This window comes from Petaurus breviceps, unplaced genomic scaffold (assembly GCF_028583685.1).
Source record: "Petaurus breviceps papuanus isolate PSGF00001 unplaced genomic scaffold, PetGlider_PUasm1.0 38, whole genome shotgun sequence".
NCBI lineage: Eukaryota > Metazoa > Chordata > Mammalia > Diprotodontia > Petauridae > Petaurus > Petaurus breviceps.
In genome coordinates, this window is record NW_027186304.1 from 79,347,461 (window position 1) to 79,366,660 (window position 19,200).

Below are 19,200 nucleotides of genomic sequence, written 5' to 3' on the forward strand. Positions count from 1 at the left end.
TCCATTGTTATGCCCCACAAATCCCCCAACATGGGTCACCCCCCCCCAACCCCCCACCTTCTCTTCTCTTGCTCCAGAGAAGATCATTCCAGGAGTGGGATAGCCTTGCAGTGGCCCAGAGACAACAGTTTGAATTTCATGTGTGGAAAACAGCAAATGGGCAAATTTGGCTGGATGATAAGCGTTTGCCAAATTAATCTTCCTAGACATGTTTTACATGACTTCACATATATAATCCTTATCAAATTGCCTGCCTTCTCAAGGAGGTGGGTGGGGCAGGAAGGAGGAAAAGAATTTGAAACTCAAATTTCTTTTAAATGTTTAGTTTTTTTACATATAGTTGGGAAATATTTAATGAAATAAATCTCAATATATTTTTAAAAAGACTTTAAGGCCTAAAAACAGCGAATAACTCTTACTAAATCATACAATCTTCACTTCATTCAACATTCTAATTAAGTGGTTCTCTATTTTCATATTATCTCTTCATATCTCTGTACAGTTTTACAAGCTGCCTGAAATGCAATCTCTCCACATTTCTACATGTAGAGTAATTATTTTCTCTTAGCTTCTAGCTGAGGTACCTCTTCCCTGAAGTTTTCCTTGACCCTCTCAGCTGAAAGTGATTTTTTCTTTTCAGAGTTTCTTACATAATACTATATGGATCTCTCATTGGTCTTTATTCCATTCTATTTTGTTTCATATTTTTTTTGTCTGCATGGTGGTATCCCTGCCACACTACCCCCCCATCTCCTTAATTTAATTCCCTTAATGGCAGAGACTGCCTTTTTTCATATTCATGCCCCCAACACTTTGCAAATAATAGTTACCTACCGAATTTGAGTTGAATTTAATTGAAAACTGCCATGAAACTTTTCTTCCCATAAACTCTTACCTTCTTGAATCCATCTTTTTTATCTGCAAATTTGAAAGTTCTGCCAACTCAACCTAATAGAAGATAACAGAATGAGATCAACTGAGTCAGCAACACTCTCTTTTGGAAGGGAATGGGGCTTTCTGAAAGAAAGAAGAGTGTACCCAATATAGTAATCACAAAAAAACCCTGTGTACACAGTACTTTAAGGTTTATAAAGCTCTTTTTAAATGTAGTAGAACTTAGTCAGCAGTAATGTCAGGTTTGTGTAGTGCAGTATCCTGAGGAAGTGATAATGATCTTTGGTAAGTATTTATATAACACATTTTTCTCCAAGTGCCTCAAGGTTTAGAGAAGCCTCAATCGTAACAAGTGGTTTAACTAGCTATGTTCAACTCTGAAACATTTTTCCCGCAATGTGATCTTATTATTACTATTCTCTTCACTTTCTGTACTTTGGCAAATTTCTGTACAGGAATCGTGGAATGACACATTAAAAATTCTGACTCTCTAATTTAACTTGACCTGAGAATGGCCAAATTACTTATTATCTTTCCCTAAACCTATTTCTTGTTCTCATTTCATTATTTGTCAGTAGCACCATAATTAACTCAGTCTTCCAGGTTTAAAGCATCATGCACATGCACATGCACACGCACATATAGACATGTATGTGTGTGCATGTGTATATGCATGTATGTGTCTGCATATTACACATGTGTGTATATGTATGTACATATATATATGAAATCTTCTGTCAATTGCTGAATCCTATAGATTTTACCTTTTTAACATTTTTTCACTTTTGTTTCTTCTTTATTCCCATTGGTGTTCCCCATTTGTAATGTGCCCTTATTACCATTCTGCAGGACTATTGCAGTAGCATCCCAATATGTCTTCCATCTTGATTCCCCCTCCTTTTTGACCTCCTTTATCTCAATCCCATACCACATTTTCCATTATATTTTTCAACATTTTCCTTTTTGTACTCTAAGTGCCGATGTATATCAAAGGCATGCATACAGTTTGCAGGCTGAATATATTAGAATGTAGCAGTGGGATTGGCCTGTGCCCAGGGGGCAAAGGGAGGGACCAAAGATTGTGCTTCCTCTGGGAGAGCTGACATACCTGATCTGTGTACTATAAATTCCTAGCTTGTATATATTGAATTATCTTGGAGAATCCTGTGAAATTCTTCAGAGGATATATGTTTTCATCCATATGTAGGTTCATAAACTATAATTATTTTCATGATTATCTCTTTTTTTGGCTCATCATTAGCAGTATAAGTTAAAATGATTAATTGTCATACAAAGTGATGCTTCTTATTGCCTTTGGGTGTGCAAGGAAGCCAGCATTGGCAACTTCTTTATTAGCCTCTCCTAAGGGAATGAGAATCGTCTTTCAATTTAATTGCCACTTCTTAATATCTTCTGGTTTTATTTCTTGTGAGTATATAACTATTGATATATTTCATTTCCTATGAAATTATATGCAGCTTGTTGGTCATATGACAAGGATCTCATGTTTAGAGTCCCAAAAGCTTTAGTAGTGTTTCTAGATGACTTAAAATAAATGTGATCCTTAGCATTCTCTGATTGTTGCTCCTGTCATTGTTGAAGTGCAAGAGGGAGCCACAGGACTAAGATACATTTTGCATTTTACTTTGTTTAGTGGGTTGCCATGGCCAACAGATTCATAAATTAAAGGCCAGGATGAAGAGCCTCTCCATATATAACTAGGCTTGTCTTCAAGAGACAGAGGATCCTTTTTGGAACTATACTTGAGTCCTTTGCCTTTTAGCAAGACTTGTTACTGGTATAGTCTTTGAGAATCCTGCATCTTCTTCTTGCCACAATTAGACCTTTTGGGGAGAATAGTGTTTTTGCCTTTTTGTTCTGAAGGTACTCACATGAGTGAGTATTAATTGAGTTTCTTCTTCAGAGCATCTTATTTTGGAAATTCAAAGTGTGTCTATTGGTATTATAAAAAAAAATCTGGGGCAGCTAGGTGGCACAATGAATAGAGCACCAGCCCTAGAGTCAGGAGGACCTGAGTTAAAATCTGGCTTCAGACAGTTAAACTAGCTGTGTGACCTTGGGCAAGTCACTTAATCCCAATTGCCCTACCTTCTCCCCCCCCAAAAATTAAGAAAAAATCTGAATTTTAATATATCTCCTTTTGATATTAAGAAATAGCTATTTTATAGATATAAAAAGCCACACTGGGTGTAGGGAGGAGGGCTAGGTCACACAGTGAATAGAGCACCAGCCCTGGAGTCAGAAGGATCTGAGTTCCAATTCAGCCTCAGACATTTATCACTTGCTAGCTGTGTGACGTTGCACAAGTCACTTAACCCCAATTGCCCTGCCTTCCCCCCTGCAAAAAAAAAAAAAAGATAAAAAATTTTTTTAAAAGCCACGTCACTAAAATTGAAAGGATTCAAATATTCACAAAATCTTTCTAACTATTGTCATGTGCCAAGAGAAGCAGAGTTACTAGCAATTAAGGAAAAACCCAAAAGGTGCAAGAATAAACCTTACCAGAGGGTAAAAGGTGACAATAAGGACACATTTGGGAGCAAGATGAAATACTAAGGTCTGACTCTGTTACCAGAGATTTTATGGATACCATTATCCAAGAGATGGAAAGAAGGACTTTGATGGGCTTTGAGTCAGTCTAAGGCAAGGCAATCTACTACTGATTAGTGTGTTTAAATGCAGGGAACATTCAACAGTTCATTTGTACTCAAGACGCTTCCTGGAAGTTTAGGTAATTTTATTCCAGAGAGGTTCCTGTGCCTTGTCCTGGATGACCCTGATGTACTTCATGGTCTCAGGAGGGCAGCACTGTGCCATATGCTGAATCTGTCATCTTTCAAGATCCAGGAGTATAACTTGCATGCTAGGTTGGCTTTGACCATGGCCTGAATTAGTAAAGAACTTACTGAATATTATTTTTCTAACTAAAAAAGGACAAGTGAATTTTCCATTATTATTTCTGACCAATAAGTAGCTGTGAGGCATTAGAAAAATGTGACTAGCAAATTCTGAGCTCTTAGATAGAAGGTTATTCCTAAGCACACCCATTGTGTAATAAGTGAATATCTGGGGGGGGGGGAATTTCCCCATGGCTACATGGATGTAGATAATCTTGGGAATTTGAAGATTTAGCAGTTACTTTGAAAGGAGCAATGTTTATTATTCCCTCATTCTCTTTCCCATAGCTCCTGTTTATTCCCAGTTTCTTTAAAAACAAAATAAAAAAGAAAAGTAAAAAAAAGCACATGTGATCATTTTTAAAAATTGATGTCCTAACATTTACTAAACAATAAGTAACTTTTTTCCTCCTTTGGATTCTTTTAGGGCTTTCTACCTGGACAAGTCAAATTCACCTCCTAACTCCACATCAAAAGCTGCTTATATAGATAAGGTAAAAGGAGAGAAAATTTAGTTTAATGTTTCTTTGTCAGTTAAATGCACTGCTCTGCAAACCTGTTTGGTTTTGTCCTAGACAATGGTAACCTCTTCAATGATAATATTTGAATTATCCATTTCTGTCATCTCAGAAGAGTGGTAATAGCATTTTTTTCCTAGTCTATTCAGTAAACAAAGAAAGACACCGTAGTTGCAAAATGTCTCTTGAAACATATTTGCCTTTCTTTATGTGTACTTTCTCCTGCAGCTCATGAGACCTCTGAATGCTTTGGATGAACTTTATCGCCTGGTAATCTCATTCATTAGATCCAAACGAACAGCGGCCTGTGCTTACACAGCTTGTAGTGCCTCAGGAGTTGGACTTCTGTCAGTCTCTTCCGAACTCTGCAATAGGCTAGGAGCATGCCACATCATCATGTGCAATAGTGGAGTGCATAGGTAGGTGTCCTTATTCATCTTTCTTATTTTAGGGGGAATTGTGAGGTTTTATGTAGTGTGTCCTACTTTCATTTGGTTACTTGAGAGGGGGCATTCTCTAACTACATTTTGAACCAGAAGTAATCAAATATTCTGAATATTTAAAAAAAAAGTTTTGAGATTTGGTAATTAAAATAAAATAATTTATGAGTAATGATCACTGAGCCTAATATATACATTTTCAATTGCTGCTTGTTTGTACAAATAAATACAATTATGATTGATGTTGTAAATAACAATTCATGCTTATATCAATTCTGTATTTTGTTGACAAAGTCTCAGTTTGTCAAGAAGTTCTCAATGATTATCACTAGAGATTATTAGTAGTAGGTGTTCAGAAAAGGTAAAGTGCATTTAAATCCCCTGCAACCCAGCAGATAGGAATCTAAGGAATTGCTGGTTTTTTATACCACAAGTATGTATTCTCTATTAAAGGTAGAATTCCTCTTGAGGAATGGAAGAGAGTTTTTTTTTTTTAGGGAAATCTTTGCTCAATATTTTTTTCTTTGGCAGACATGCTTTAGAGAGGGATGATGGGGGAGGAAAAGTCAAGTGCCCATAAATATAGATGACTAGGTGGGAAGAAGTGAAGTATGTTATGGAAATATATTACTTTGGGGTCTTTTGTCATTTTTATCAAATGTTAGAGGGACTAGGTGAAGATGTACATATTAATGCATTCTCGGTTTAACTCTGAATTGGTTCAACTATTCTATGAAGCTAGTTGGAATTATACTAAAAGTTACTAAACTACATATGCCTCTTGACCCAGTGATTTCATTAGTAGTCATGTACAGTAGGGATGTCAAAGAGAGTGGAAAGTGTTCCATATTTATAAAAATATTTATAGCAGTACTTTTTAAAAACAAAGAACTAAAACAAAATAGGTACTGATCAATTAAAGAATAATGTGGAATCAGAGGACATTGGTTCAAAACTTAATTCTTCCTCTTATTATTGGTTTGACTCGGCAAGTCAGTTAATTTCCTTGGGTCTCAGTTTCCTTATCCATGAAATGAGTGAGTTTAACTAGATGTCCTTGGGGCAAGGTGGGGATGGTCCTAGATCTATGAATGTATGTAAGATTATTGAGTCCTAAGTAATAACAAATATAAATAATTCAGATAAATTTGTAAAGACACATAAAATAATGCAAAAGAAAATAAGCAGAGCTAGAACATTTTATATCATGTTCACACTAATGTAAAGGAGAACAATATTGAAAGACAAATTAATAACTCATTTTATTACCCAATAATGGCTTCAGAAAACTGACTGATGATCAAGAAAGCCTCCTATTTTTTTTGGGACAGAGAAAATGGTAGGCTAGGGATACAGAACAAAGCATGCATTTTCAGAGGTAGCCAAATATGTTTTGCTTGAGTGTAATTACTAGCTACAAAGGGTTCTTTTGGAAGAAATTTATCATTTATGTAAAAATAAAGATATGAAATAAATAATTTTAAGAGGGAAAAAAAGCCCAGTTAGTTGGAAATCCCTGTTTACCTTTCCAGAATCCATTATCTGTTGATGAAGTAAATAATTTATCACTTCACCCTCTTCTTTCTTATCTCAAGACTGAAGAATGGGTCAGAGATTAATGGGTCCTTGATTTGAAATAGCAGTCTTCTGTCACCAGATGCAGACTTTTCTTAAGCCTGTAGAAATAGGACTAGGGTATCTATTATTATAGAATTTCCTCCCTTTTTTTCTAATCCAGTACAGTTCACCTTCTAAAATTTGTTTATTCTGTTAAAGTAATACTTTTAACTTTTGAGCTTTGGGTATTTTTTGTTTTTATTTTCTTTATATCCCTAGCATCCCTATCTTTGTAACCTTGGAATAGCATCTGGCACATAGTAGACACTTAATACATGTTTGTTGACTTGAGATATATTTAAAATATGTGGTCTTATTTTTACTACTATTTTAACTATCATCATATTAATTTCACTTTAATGCTTTATTTTTGTACCTCTATTGTAAAGGAATCATTATTAGGGTTCCATTGAAAATGCAAAATAACTAATTTATAGAATAAACTGTAGACTTTTGAAGTAATCTTTACTTAGAAGGGTACTGTGTTGTGAAGAGAATAAGAGGGAGACCAAGATCTGGGTTTTAGACAAATTTAGATGTGGATTTATTGATCAAGCACCTGACTGCCTGGAGTATACACTCAAATCAGGTAGCCCCAAATTGGGGTACAGGCAATGCTTATAAAGGCAAAAACCACAATCAGGGAAGGGAACAAGCATAAGCAAATGACATACAGAAGCCAAGAACAGCCATTGGTTGGATCTATAGCTCAGGGCTAATTTGGGAAATATGGCACAAGGGTGCAGCTGGGGTCCCTCCTAATACAGGGTGGAGGGCACAGGGGGAGTGGAATTCCCAGAACAGGCTGGGTCATAGAACAGGTCAGGGTCATGTTCTGGGTGAAGGGTGTGAGGGACCCTTGCTTTTTCAGTGTTCTGGTTGGAGGACCTTGCTGGGTCAGCATCCCAGAACAGGGTAGTCTCTTGCATGGGATAGACTTGCCCCGTGATCTCTATACAGACTTGCACCATAATTCTTATACAACATACTGCTTCAAGCTTACTGATTTAGGGAAGTACTAACTTAAGGGAAAGATAAGGGAGAAGCGGACTATGCCTTGGGTGATTCACCTTTACCCAGGACTATGCCTTTAAGCTGTTACAAGCAGTTACAGGGTTTAGGATAAAGACAAAGACAAATAAAAGGGGCTCAATGGTGGCTTAATGGTGGGCTCCAAATCAGGTGGCATGTGATTTGGGTTACCTTACAACAATTGTACCTCTTAGTGAATTTCCCCCAAACCAATCATCTATTCATGACTTTATCACATCAAGAGATCTATTATTTAATTGCTTCAGTGAGTCTCCTCATTGGTTCAGATTGCAACCCATCTGCGCCTTTCTTAAAGTACTATTCTTATCCATTATCCACCAGAAATCCTCTCTAGAGAATCCACCAATGTATTGGTAGCCTTCCTCTAGGTTTTATTTATTTATTTTATATTTCTCTGAGTCCCAGTGCAACAGCATCATAAAATCATAGGATTAGAATATCTAAGTGGAAGGTGTTCCAGAAGTCATCTAGTCCATCCCATACCTGAATAATCAAAAAAAATCAAAACAAAATATTATACATGACCTTTTGATAAGTTATTGGCCTTTGCTTAAAGTTCTTCAATGGAGATGGGCAATGAGAGGGAGAAGTGCTACCTGCTGAAGAAGTTCTTTCCACTGTTGGATCATTCTAATTGTTAGGCAGATTTTTTTTGCCTCCCCATTTTCTCCCTCTAAAATCAACCTAAATTTTCTTCCTTTGCGACTTATGTCTTTCATACCCAGTTCCTTCAGTAGAGCTTCATGTGATGTGTGCATAAAGGAAAATTATAAATCTTTTGGACCTCAGTTTCTTTATCTTTTAAAGGGAGGGAATGCTGAACTATATGACTTCCAAGGTTCTTTCCAACTCTATATCTATGATTCTTACTCAAGTAGCAAGTAACCTGCATGGAAGAAAAGAGGCAGGTTGAGTCACATAGGTCAAACCACCACTATCCTCTTGACCACAACTTCCCCTCAGGCTGATTGGGATAGTCTAGGATCTTGAACACAAGAGCCTTGGGAATAGCAGTATCATCTAGAATAGATGGTTGGTCCTGCTTCCAGCCTGGGCTACTGAGGGGAGAAATCTCAGTGGAAAAGGCCCGACTTTTCTGCTCCCAGTGCCAGTCATGAACAACTGCAGTTGAAGGATAGATAAATGCAAGAGCCCCAAGAATTTCGACAATTATCCTTACCCTGTCCTGGAATACTGGTCCTACTGCTAGCCTAGCCCACCACAGCCGGTGCACCCCATGAAGATGTCATGGGACAAATAAAGGTATTGAAACCACATCTACTAAAGACCCAAAAAGAAAGTTCTCTGCACAAAGAAGTCCATGGCATCGTCTAATGGCTCATCATCAGAAACGGATATATTATTGGTGGAAAAATCATTTAAAATGATGCATCAACATTTGCTTTTCTTCATCTTGAGGATGTTTCTACCTGATTGGCAGCTAAAATCTTCTACATGTGTTTTCTATCCCAATTAGAATATAAACTCCTTGAAAACAGGAAAAGTATTATTACTTTTCACTTTTATCCCTAGTACTTAGCATTGTGCTTTGCTCATAGTAAATGCTTAATAAATATTCCTTCATTCATTCATCCTATTACTTTCTTCACTATTTGTTTTGATTTGGGCTTTTCCCATTCATTTATTCATCCATATTCACTAAGTCCACTTAAATGTTATGCTTAATCCTAGGAATCACAAGTAGGTTATCCAGATTATTTCCTTAGATAGGCATACAGCAATTTTTAGAATGGTCTTCATAAAAGGCACAGATAACTATCATGCAATCATTGCATAGTCACTGAATCCTCCTCTAAGTGAATCAGGTACATGACTAATAATTTTGATTCTTGGAATAGGATGATCTGCTTTTTCTGACATCCAAGTTAAATTGTCCTTTCTTCAAGTTAAAACCACTTGAAAGTTATACAATTTCATATTTTAAAAATATAAACTTTGATTTATGGAGTGTTTTATTTATACTTACAGATTTGAAAAATATGTACTTATGCCAGAAATCTCCAATCCATTCCCTGAAGAGTCCTTTAACAATTTTAAGTCAGAAAGTAGAAAGAAAATAAAATATTAACATCTGAAATCTTTACTATCAACACATATTTATATAAAATCTTCACAAAGGATATTCACTCTAAAAACTGGAACACTATTTCTGAGATTTTATTCTATGATCATTTCAAATAAACATAGAAAATAACCTATAATCTATGTTAACTGAGAAAATGACATAATTCTGGCTAAGTAACTGTCATGGAATCTTTGATTCTGATGGACTTTATTAACATATTTTAGGAAATCAGGAATCTGTGGTGATCTAAAGCTGGAAACAAAACCCTAAATATGTATATGGAATGTTAGGAATTATAGCACTTACCTTTTGTTTTAAAAGGATCTAATTATTCACAGATTTCTAATTTCTTTTGACAACCTAAAAAATGTTACAGCTGCACATGCTGGATTTAAAATTAGTAGGAGTAGATTTCAGAATGAACTATTGAAAAACTACCAGTAATGTGTTGCCTGGTTCTATGTTTTATTAGATTTTATTTCCTGAGGTAGTTCTTTGCATATAATAAAGCTCCTGGAAAAACTTCCTTTCTGTCCATTTCTCTTATCAACTGTTCTTATTCATTATGATTTCAGTTCAATTCAAGAAGCATTTATTGTCTGCCAAGTACTTAATTCCTTAATTGCAGAAGAGTGCATAATGCAAAGACATTGACAATCATCATTTCTATGATACCACACACCAGCTCAGCCAACAAACATTTAATATTTTTGCCAAGTGGAAATAACATGGTAGTCAAGGGCACAAGAAATTTAGAGTACAAGTTAATATGCTTGAGACTCTGGTGGAGGTGGATGAAAGATGACACATAATATTGCTTCAGAAAACAACAAAAACAGGCTAAGATTAGCCAGCTGAGAGCTTTGTGACCTATTACTAAGGAAGGTTATTCTAAGAGAATCTAAACAAGCAACATATGCAAAATGCTGTGTTTCAGGCCTTGTGCAGGGAATACAGAAACAAAATGAGTTTTTTTCAAATTAGAAGGGGGTGGTGTTTGTTTTTGGCATGATCATTTTTTGCATAATTTATTTTTAGTATATAAATAACAATAATAATCGTAACATTTATATCGCAATTTAAGGCTTACAAAACACTTTATACAAGCAATGTCAGCTCTCATCCTCACAATAACTAACCCCAACATTATCTACATTTTACAAATGAGGAAATTAAGGTTGAAAGCAGCCAAGTTACTTGACCAAGATCACAGAGCTAGAAAGTGTTTAAGGCAGGTTTGGAACTCAAGCCTTCCTGATTCTTAACTCCAAGTTTCTGTGCACTGAATGACCTACCTCAAAGATCTGTTTTTTGAGGAATGGCCTTCTGGGGGTAGTCTTAGTTTTGACCAATATGATTCCCCCTTTGACATTTCTACAGTATACAGCAGGGCTTTTCGATTGAAAACATAAGTGATATGTGTCTATTTGTGGGAACAACGAAGAAATGGAAGAAGTAACTTTAGGTAATAAATATGGAAGAAGCCACACACTTCCATTTGAGAGACAATTTATCTTAATGAAGAACATTGGATTTAGAGTTCAAATCTGAATGAATGAATGAAAGAATTACTGAGTATTTTCTGTATGTTAAGCAATGTGCTGAGATTGGTGACACAAAAGTAGGAATTACCTACCCTTAAAAAGCATATATTCTAATAGGAAGAGAAAACATAGCTGCAGACCAACAATTAGGCAGTAAGTTGACATCACTTTTCCAGAGGAAATGGTAGCATTGATTTGTAACCTGACTCTTATCCTAATTCTGTTGCTAAACTTGATATGTGAGTTACTTACATTCTCTAAACCTCAGTTACTCCTTCTCTAACATGGAAAGATTGGGATAGGTGAGCCCTATGTTCAGATTTGGGGCAGTTAGAGGATGCAAGGGATAGAGTGCCAGACCTGGAGTCAGGAGGACTCATCTTTCTGAACTCAAATCAGTCCTCAGACACATCCTATCTGTTTGACCCTGGGCAAGTCATTTAAACCCTGTTTGCCTCAGTTTCCTCATCTGTAAAGTGAGCTGGAGAAGGAAATGTCAAATCACCCCAGTATCTTCACCAAGAAAACCCCAAATAGGGTCACCAAGAGTCAAACACAACAGAAATGACTAAGCCGCACTGGATCTAGAGTCTGAGGAGCTCCATTCAAGTTCCTGAATCTGCTGCTTATTTCTTGCAGGTGCTTGGGAAGTCACTTCACTTCCTTGTGCCTCAGTTCTCTCATCTGAAAAAAAAGAGAGTATTCAACTTGTTGATATTTTATCTACTTTGTAGTTTGAAATCTATAAGCTGATTCCAGACTAGGTTAATTAGTGTGTTTCGTTATGTGTCTCTTATCTCTCTATCAATGAATGATAGGAAAGAAAAGAGTACTTAGCCTGTATAGGTTATTTCTAATGAATAGTTTAGCTTTTGCTTATTCTTCTATTTCTTGCTTTGTTTTTATTTTCCAATTTTTCCTTTGTCTGATAGACAAAAAAATAGATCACATAGAGATGGAGAACCTCTTGACCTCTTCTCTTATCAAGAGAAATATACATCCTCATACATAGTACTCATATTCACAGTTACATTTTACCCAAGTTACATGTATGTCCAGTATGTCAAATTAATTTATTTTTATATAAGTAAATAGCCTACTTGATTCTACATTGTGACTTTCTTAAAACAAATGCTGAGTTTGGGATGAAGGGAGTCTGAGTGAGTGGAAAGGAAAAATTTTTTCCCTGATAGAGGAAATTAGGAAGGGTGCTAGAGGGATTTCTAAATCCCCTTATTGTTTTATACACTGCAGCAACTTTCCATTCAATATAGTGTTTGATTTTTTATTCATTACTCCTGTGTCTGCCTATCAGCCAACCGTTTTTCATTATGCAGTAAAAATCAGGATGCTCTAAAATATTAGGGCTGAAAGCATTATCTTTCTTCATCCAAAACCAAGGATGCCCCCTTCTAATTTATTTGTTGCTGTTACCCAGCCAGTAGGAACAAGTAAAATTAAAATAAAAGTTATATCTCTAGAGAAAATTATTCAGAAATTAAAGTTTTAAAAAAGGGAAAATAAACACTGGTATTTATTTCAAGAACTTAAAGCGGAATGTTTTTTAGTTACTCCATTCGCTGTAAGATAGATAGACAGACAGATAGATAGATAGTTATCCATATGTAGGTATATACACACATATACGCACACCTAAAATGAAATTAATTCTTAGCACTAATTTTTACTAAGACTTCATTATTAAGATTAAGTTATATGAGGATAGGAAGTATTTCACTGTTTGTTTTTGTATCTTCAGGGCCTAGCAAAATTCCTAGTACATGGTAAAGCTTAATAAATGATTTATTGAAGTCCACCTGGGCAAATACTCCTGTCATATTCTTCTAACTTCTGATGGGTCTAGACATATTTATGAACCAAAGCACTGGTACAATGAAAAACCAGTTGAGTTTGAGTCAGAGGACCAAGGTTGAAATCCCAGTTCTACAGTTTATAAGCTATGTGATCTTGCCAAGTTATTTGTCTTTTCTGACCCTCAATGATTTCATCCATAAAATTTTGATTTAGATGACCACCAGGGTATCTTCCTGCTTTAAATTTCTTATTTCATTAATGTAACTGGATTGTTGAAGGTGGGAGGGGACTTTTTCTGAAGTGAAGCACACTATAGTATAATGGGGAAAAGACCTCTGGATAGCTCATAACACTTGAATTCCATCCAGGAGATTTATTCTAGGAATGTTGGAGAGAATCTACCAAAGAATAACCCTCACAATCCAGACTTTGAGATGGCAATTTATTGCTGAATTGCATGATTGTACTTATAACTTAAGTTCTAAAATAATACTATAGTGAGACTCCTTATATAGAAACATGAAATTTATTAAAGATAGAGAATGAAGCCAAAGGAAGTTGTCCCCATCCTCATTATTTTATGCATTATAGATTTTGAAATTATTAGATTGTAATTGAGTATAATTTTATTTTACAATAAAATCTACAGAGACAAATGGTGTGATAATTCTGGGAGCGCTTTGAAATCTTTATAAAATATATCCTAAATGTACCTAAGGTATATTTAAATTAATAATTAAACTTTAAATTATACCAGTTTTTCTGATATGTAATGCCAGGAGCAGAAACTTGTGGTTATGCTTTCTTTTGAAAGATTTGATGGTTTGATTAAGCTTTGAATAGACTTTAGAGATTTCTTTCAAAACCAAAAAATGAAATTTTGTGCTTTCCATCATATTTGATATTAAGCATTGGTGCTATTTGCTATAAAAAAAATCTGTGGACATGAATGAATATTCTCTTCGTATCTTCTTGGTAACAAATGAATTTACCTTTTATGGGGAGTCTGTTCAGTTTACTAGTCTCAGCCTCAAAGTTTCCTTGGATGTGTATACATACAATGTCCACTGATCTATGCATAGACTTATAAGTAGGCATATGGGCATATGAATCTAGGCTTTGTATGCTATGTCACTGATAATTGGCTAACTAAATAAGCTTAACATTTGGGTGGTAGAATTTTTTAGATATTTCTTTCCTTTCATAATAATGGGCTTCCCAAGATGATCCATCCCCTTGAAATAATATAATCTGACAGCTAATGCTCAGGCACGTATTATACTTCAGTGAATTCAACATAGCACCAATTGGCCTTGAGAAAGTTGTCATTTATATAGTTTGCCTCACAGAACAAATCTCATAAAATAGAATGCCAAAACTTATAGATCTCATAGAGGTCATGTAGTCAAACACTCTCATTTAACAGTTGGGAAACTGAGACACTAAACAGTGAAGCTATTTATCTAAAGCTCTGTAAAACAAGTTTATAACAAATCTGATTATTTAATCAAAGTCTTCTACCTCTCAATCAGATGATCTTTTCATTGCTCAATGAGGATTATAGTACAAACTATTTTATTATTCAGCCTGTTTATTCTAAAATTCAAACTTTTATCTGTAATGATGTGCAAATACATATGTACAAGTAGTCAGAAAGCCGAGAAAAAGAAGCCCAGGCAGTCTATATTATGGGTATAGTTTGTATTCAAACAAGTTTCATTTTAAACCGAGCTGTTTGGGACTCAATTCATATTCCCGTAAAAACAATGCTATAAAGGGTTGTTATGCTTCCATACTAATCCACAAAAGCCCATTTAGCTGAACTACGGAAAGTGTAATACCAACAACATACTTATAAACTAATTTGATAGGGGAATGGGAACAAAAGACAGGAAAAAGTATAACAAAAAAAATATTAAAATTGACCAGTGGAATAATTCTTGCTTCAAATTGAGAGAAGACAGAGTCGGAGACACTAGGCAGCTAGTTGGTATAGTGGCTAAAGTACTGGTCCTGGAGTCAAAAAGACCTGAGTTCAAATCCAGCCTTAAACATTTTTAGAAGCTATGTGAACCTGGGCAAGTCATTTAATTTCTGTTTTATTATTTTCCTCATCTGTAGACTAGCACATGCCTTCCAGGGTTGTTATGAGGATCAAATGGGATAATAAGTGAAAAGAACTTAGCACCATACCTGACACATAGTAGACTATGTAAATGCTAATTCCCTCCCTAACCCTCTCACATTGTCATTTCAATTAAGTAATTGAGGTTTGGTATTTTTTTAGTCATCATGTAGGCACTATCATTAACTTTTAAAACAAATTGTTATTTGGATTTTTGAGAAACTCTGCTACTTAGCAAATATTAATGTGTCATTCTTGTGACACTAAAGGACAAGTAGACAAATAGTCAGGGTTTAAATAATGCAAATTGTTGTAAAAGTAGAACATTCAAGGTAACACAACTGAGTACTTTAAATGAAGTGAAGGAGATGAGATAGCACATTTTATTTACTGTACCTTGGAGAAACATTTAAATATTATGCAAATTTTTCTCTGGGGATTTTCAATATTTAGGGCTTGATTCTGGCTTTTGTTCAAAGAAAAGCAAATGACTCCAAAAAGCAAATTAACCTTTAGAGTGTACCCGTTCTTTCTTATGTTTTGGACATGATTTGAAAGCCACAGAAATCATATTAGTAGGAACACTTAAGGCTAAATCACCTGAATTAATTACCAACTAGGGTGTCAAGGGAAGACTTCAAGGAGGAAGTGACATTTGTTCTGGGATTTAGTCACAGTACATAAAGAATCCTACAACTAAATTGTGGGAAGTAAATTACTTTGCCCAAGGACCATAATCTTCCAAAACAAAAGAATAGTCTTTGGGAAGTCATTATTCTAGGAAAGGGGAAACTCCTACAGAAAGAGAGACCTAGCATGATATCTTAACCTTTGTAAAAGAATGAAAGAATATATTCAAATATGAAGAAACGTAGTGATCAGCTTGTATCATTGTGGATCATACTTTTCCTTATGCATTGATTCAAAATTTATCAAGTACCTCCTATGTCCAAAGCACTGTCTCAGGTGTTAGAAGGGATAAAAATTTAGCTATGACACAACCCCTACCTTCATAGAGCTTAAATTCTAGAAAGGAGATGACACACAGATGCAACTAACTATAATTCACAGTATTACATGGATTAGATAGATAGCTCCAAACCAAAGTTCTATTCTATATCTAAGGGTAAAGGTTGTTACAAACTAGAGTGTTAAGGGAAGAATTCAAGGAGGTAGCAACATTTGAACTAGTCTTTAAGGAATGGGTATAAATTAAATAGGTAAAGAGGAGGGCAAAGAACATTCCAGACAAAAAAGTATAAACAATGGCACAAGATTGGAAGATACTTTAAAATAAACCAGTTTATTGGGTAGAATAAGAATAAACCAGTTTAACTATAGTGTTAAATAGTTAGAAGGTAGTAATAGGAGTCAAAAAAGAGAATGATAGAGTGGCTTTAGATTAGAGAGGGCTTTGAATACCAGGTTAAGGAACTTACATTTTACTTGTAAGACACAGAAGATTTTTGAACAGATTACTATCATGAGGATGTCTATGTGTAACCCTAGTCCCAAAGCCCAGTGGTATGGGACCCTTCTTATTGGTGGAGATCAATATTCTGTGCCAATATGAGGAATGAGGTGGAGTTTGTAAGAAAGGGAAAGAAAAAAGGTTTGCTCTCTTCAAGTCTTCAAGCTCTTTGAGTCTCCTCAGGCTCTTTGGATTCTCCAGTTGCTTCAGAAGCTTCCTTTTCTAGAGAGGAGAGAAGATGGACAATGCCAACCCCAATTCACATTATTGAAGGAGAAGACTACAGGAAATAGATATCCTGATGGAGATGTCCAGCTCCTCTTATGTGAAAGGCATTGATCTCCAATGTGGAGTGAGTCTTACAACAATGGACTTTGGAACTAGAGTTGGATTCATACAAGAAAATTTAACATGTTGCAGGTATGAAGAGTATATTTGGGAAGGGATAGAAAGTGAGGTGGAAAGATAGGTATGGAGGTTGTTGTAATATTCTGGATTTGTGGTAACAGTGGCTAGTAGGCATTTTCTTGTGGACAAAAAAAAAACATACACAAATCATACTCTGCTCATTATAGATCAATTTTGTTAACTTTATGGATGAACCACAGGTAATTCATAATAATTTTTCTTTCCAAGGAAACAATATGGAGAATTCAGAACTTAATGATTGAAATAGGAAATTTATTTTTTATTTGAACAAAACCTCAATGTTAAAAAAATTTCCCAATTGGTGTATATTATGTGAGATGTTATAATCAATCTGGTGGTGCACTGAGAAATTCCAGGCCCATTCTCTTAGTCCACAAATATTAGCAAATGAGGAAAGAAGAAAGCTTCTGAAAAAATGCAGGAGTGGAATCATGTTATCTCTGGGTACATTTGAAAATCTCCTATTCTGTAAAAGGGAAAGAGATCATAGAATTTTAAATGTTCTGCAAAGAAGCCAAGTACATGGCCATTTTGGAAGGCTATAATATAAGGAAATGTCTGGAAGTCCAAGGTCTATTTTTGATAAATTAATGAATAACTATTAGGGTACCTCAAAACTGACAACATCAATGTCATTGAATTATACAAGGGAAACCAGAACGAGTTCACTTAAACTGACTGTCATATTTTCCAAAATATCACTGTTACAATCCAGGATAATTCACTCATCAAAGATTGACAATGGAGTTGGTGTTAATTAATGGTTTCAACAGTGTCAATAGTACATTTCTATCTCTCATTTACTTAGATAAATGTAATAAATAATGTCCATCATAATGCATATACCATGTAATATAGATTTTTTATTGAGTGCTTAATTGTTTGTGTTTATAGACTATTCATTTATGTAGTTTTGTTGTTTCCAAAAGCAGCTAGAGAATGAAGTGGATGGAACACTAGCCTAGAGTCAGGAAAGCCTGAATTCAAATAGGATCTCAGATACTTACTAGCTGCATGACCCTGGGCAAGTCATTTAACCTCTGTCTTTCTGTAAACTGGGGATGATAAAACAACATTTGGTTGTTGGGAGGTTTAAATTAGAAATTTGTAAAGCACTTTTTTTTCTTTCTTTTTTTGTTGTCATTTGATTTCTGTGTAAATTGGACTTAAGTGAGGCAGAGTTGCACAAAGTCATTGGCATCACTCTCTCCTCCAGAGTTATCACAGTCCAGTGGCAGAACAGAGTCAAGATGACTGATGATGGCTAAAGATGTAGTGGATTACCTTAGCCCACTGACTGGCACTGTATAGATGCCTAGTTCCTTTCTTCCTTCTTTGTTGTTGGGTTAAATAAACTGTCCTATATTCACAATTTAGCTTGAGTATAGGAACTGAGGACACTATTTTAATTTGTTGTGGAAACCTAGTCATTAACAGAATTCTACTGTCTACATCACAAACCTTTAGAGTCATCTAGGTAGCATAGTGGATAGAGTGCCAGTCCTGGAGTCAGGAGGACCTGAGTTCAAATTTGGCCTCAGATACCTACTAGCTGTGTGATCTTGGACAAGTCACTTAACCCTGTTTGCTCTAGTTTCATCATCTGTAAAATAAGCTGGAGAAGGAAATGACACACCACTCCAGTACCTTTGCCAAGAAAATCCCAAATAAAGCCATGAAGAATTGGACATGACTAAAATGACTGAATTACACCATCACAAACCTTAGATATAGGCCTGAGCAATTGAGAATTGTGAAAGGCTCTGTGCCATGTGTTATATCTGAGATTTTTTATGGTTTGCTTGCTATTAAATCTTGATGCCTGATGCTAGCAAAGCATGAATCAGGACATCTGACTCAAAACTGTACCACACAGGTCACAAAACTGAAATTGAGGGTTGAATTATATAATAGCTATGGGTAGCCCAATTTATCCTTTCACTTAGTTACTCCAGTTGTCCTCACCCTGTTGCTTAAGTGATTCAAGATATTAAAAACATTTGAGCAGTTGCTAAAGGACTAGATTAGAGGGATCTCCATACTTCAGAAGCTTCAGAGAACACAGTTAGAACATAGTAGGTATTTAACAAATGTTTGTTGATTGGTTGATTGATTGAATTATTCTACATTGTTCTAATATGATCTATCATAAAAGATTCTTGTAAGAAAAAGTTGAATTTACATATAACCTATTTGGTCAGTAACTTGAATTTTTTATTAAAGAGGTTCTTTGCAACAAATATAGATTTGTCATTATGTATTTTTATGAACTTATAAAATTGGACCCTGA

At 35.3% G+C, this 19,200-nt stretch overlaps 1 protein-coding gene across 2 annotated transcripts in view; it reads left to right on the forward strand.

Moving 5' to 3' along the window:
- Positions 1 to 19,200, forward strand: part of PREX2 (phosphatidylinositol-3,4,5-trisphosphate dependent Rac exchange factor 2) — a 414,229-nt gene that overhangs the window by 331,020 nt on the left and 64,009 nt on the right. For both annotated transcript variants that reach the window (XM_069100083.1, XM_069100084.1), the window contains 2 exons: positions 4,240 to 4,306; positions 4,559 to 4,749. In XM_069100083.1, the coding sequence (XP_068956184.1) occupies positions 4,240 to 4,306; positions 4,559 to 4,749 (258 nt within the window). The remainder of the gene's footprint in view (positions 1 to 4,239; positions 4,307 to 4,558; positions 4,750 to 19,200) is intronic.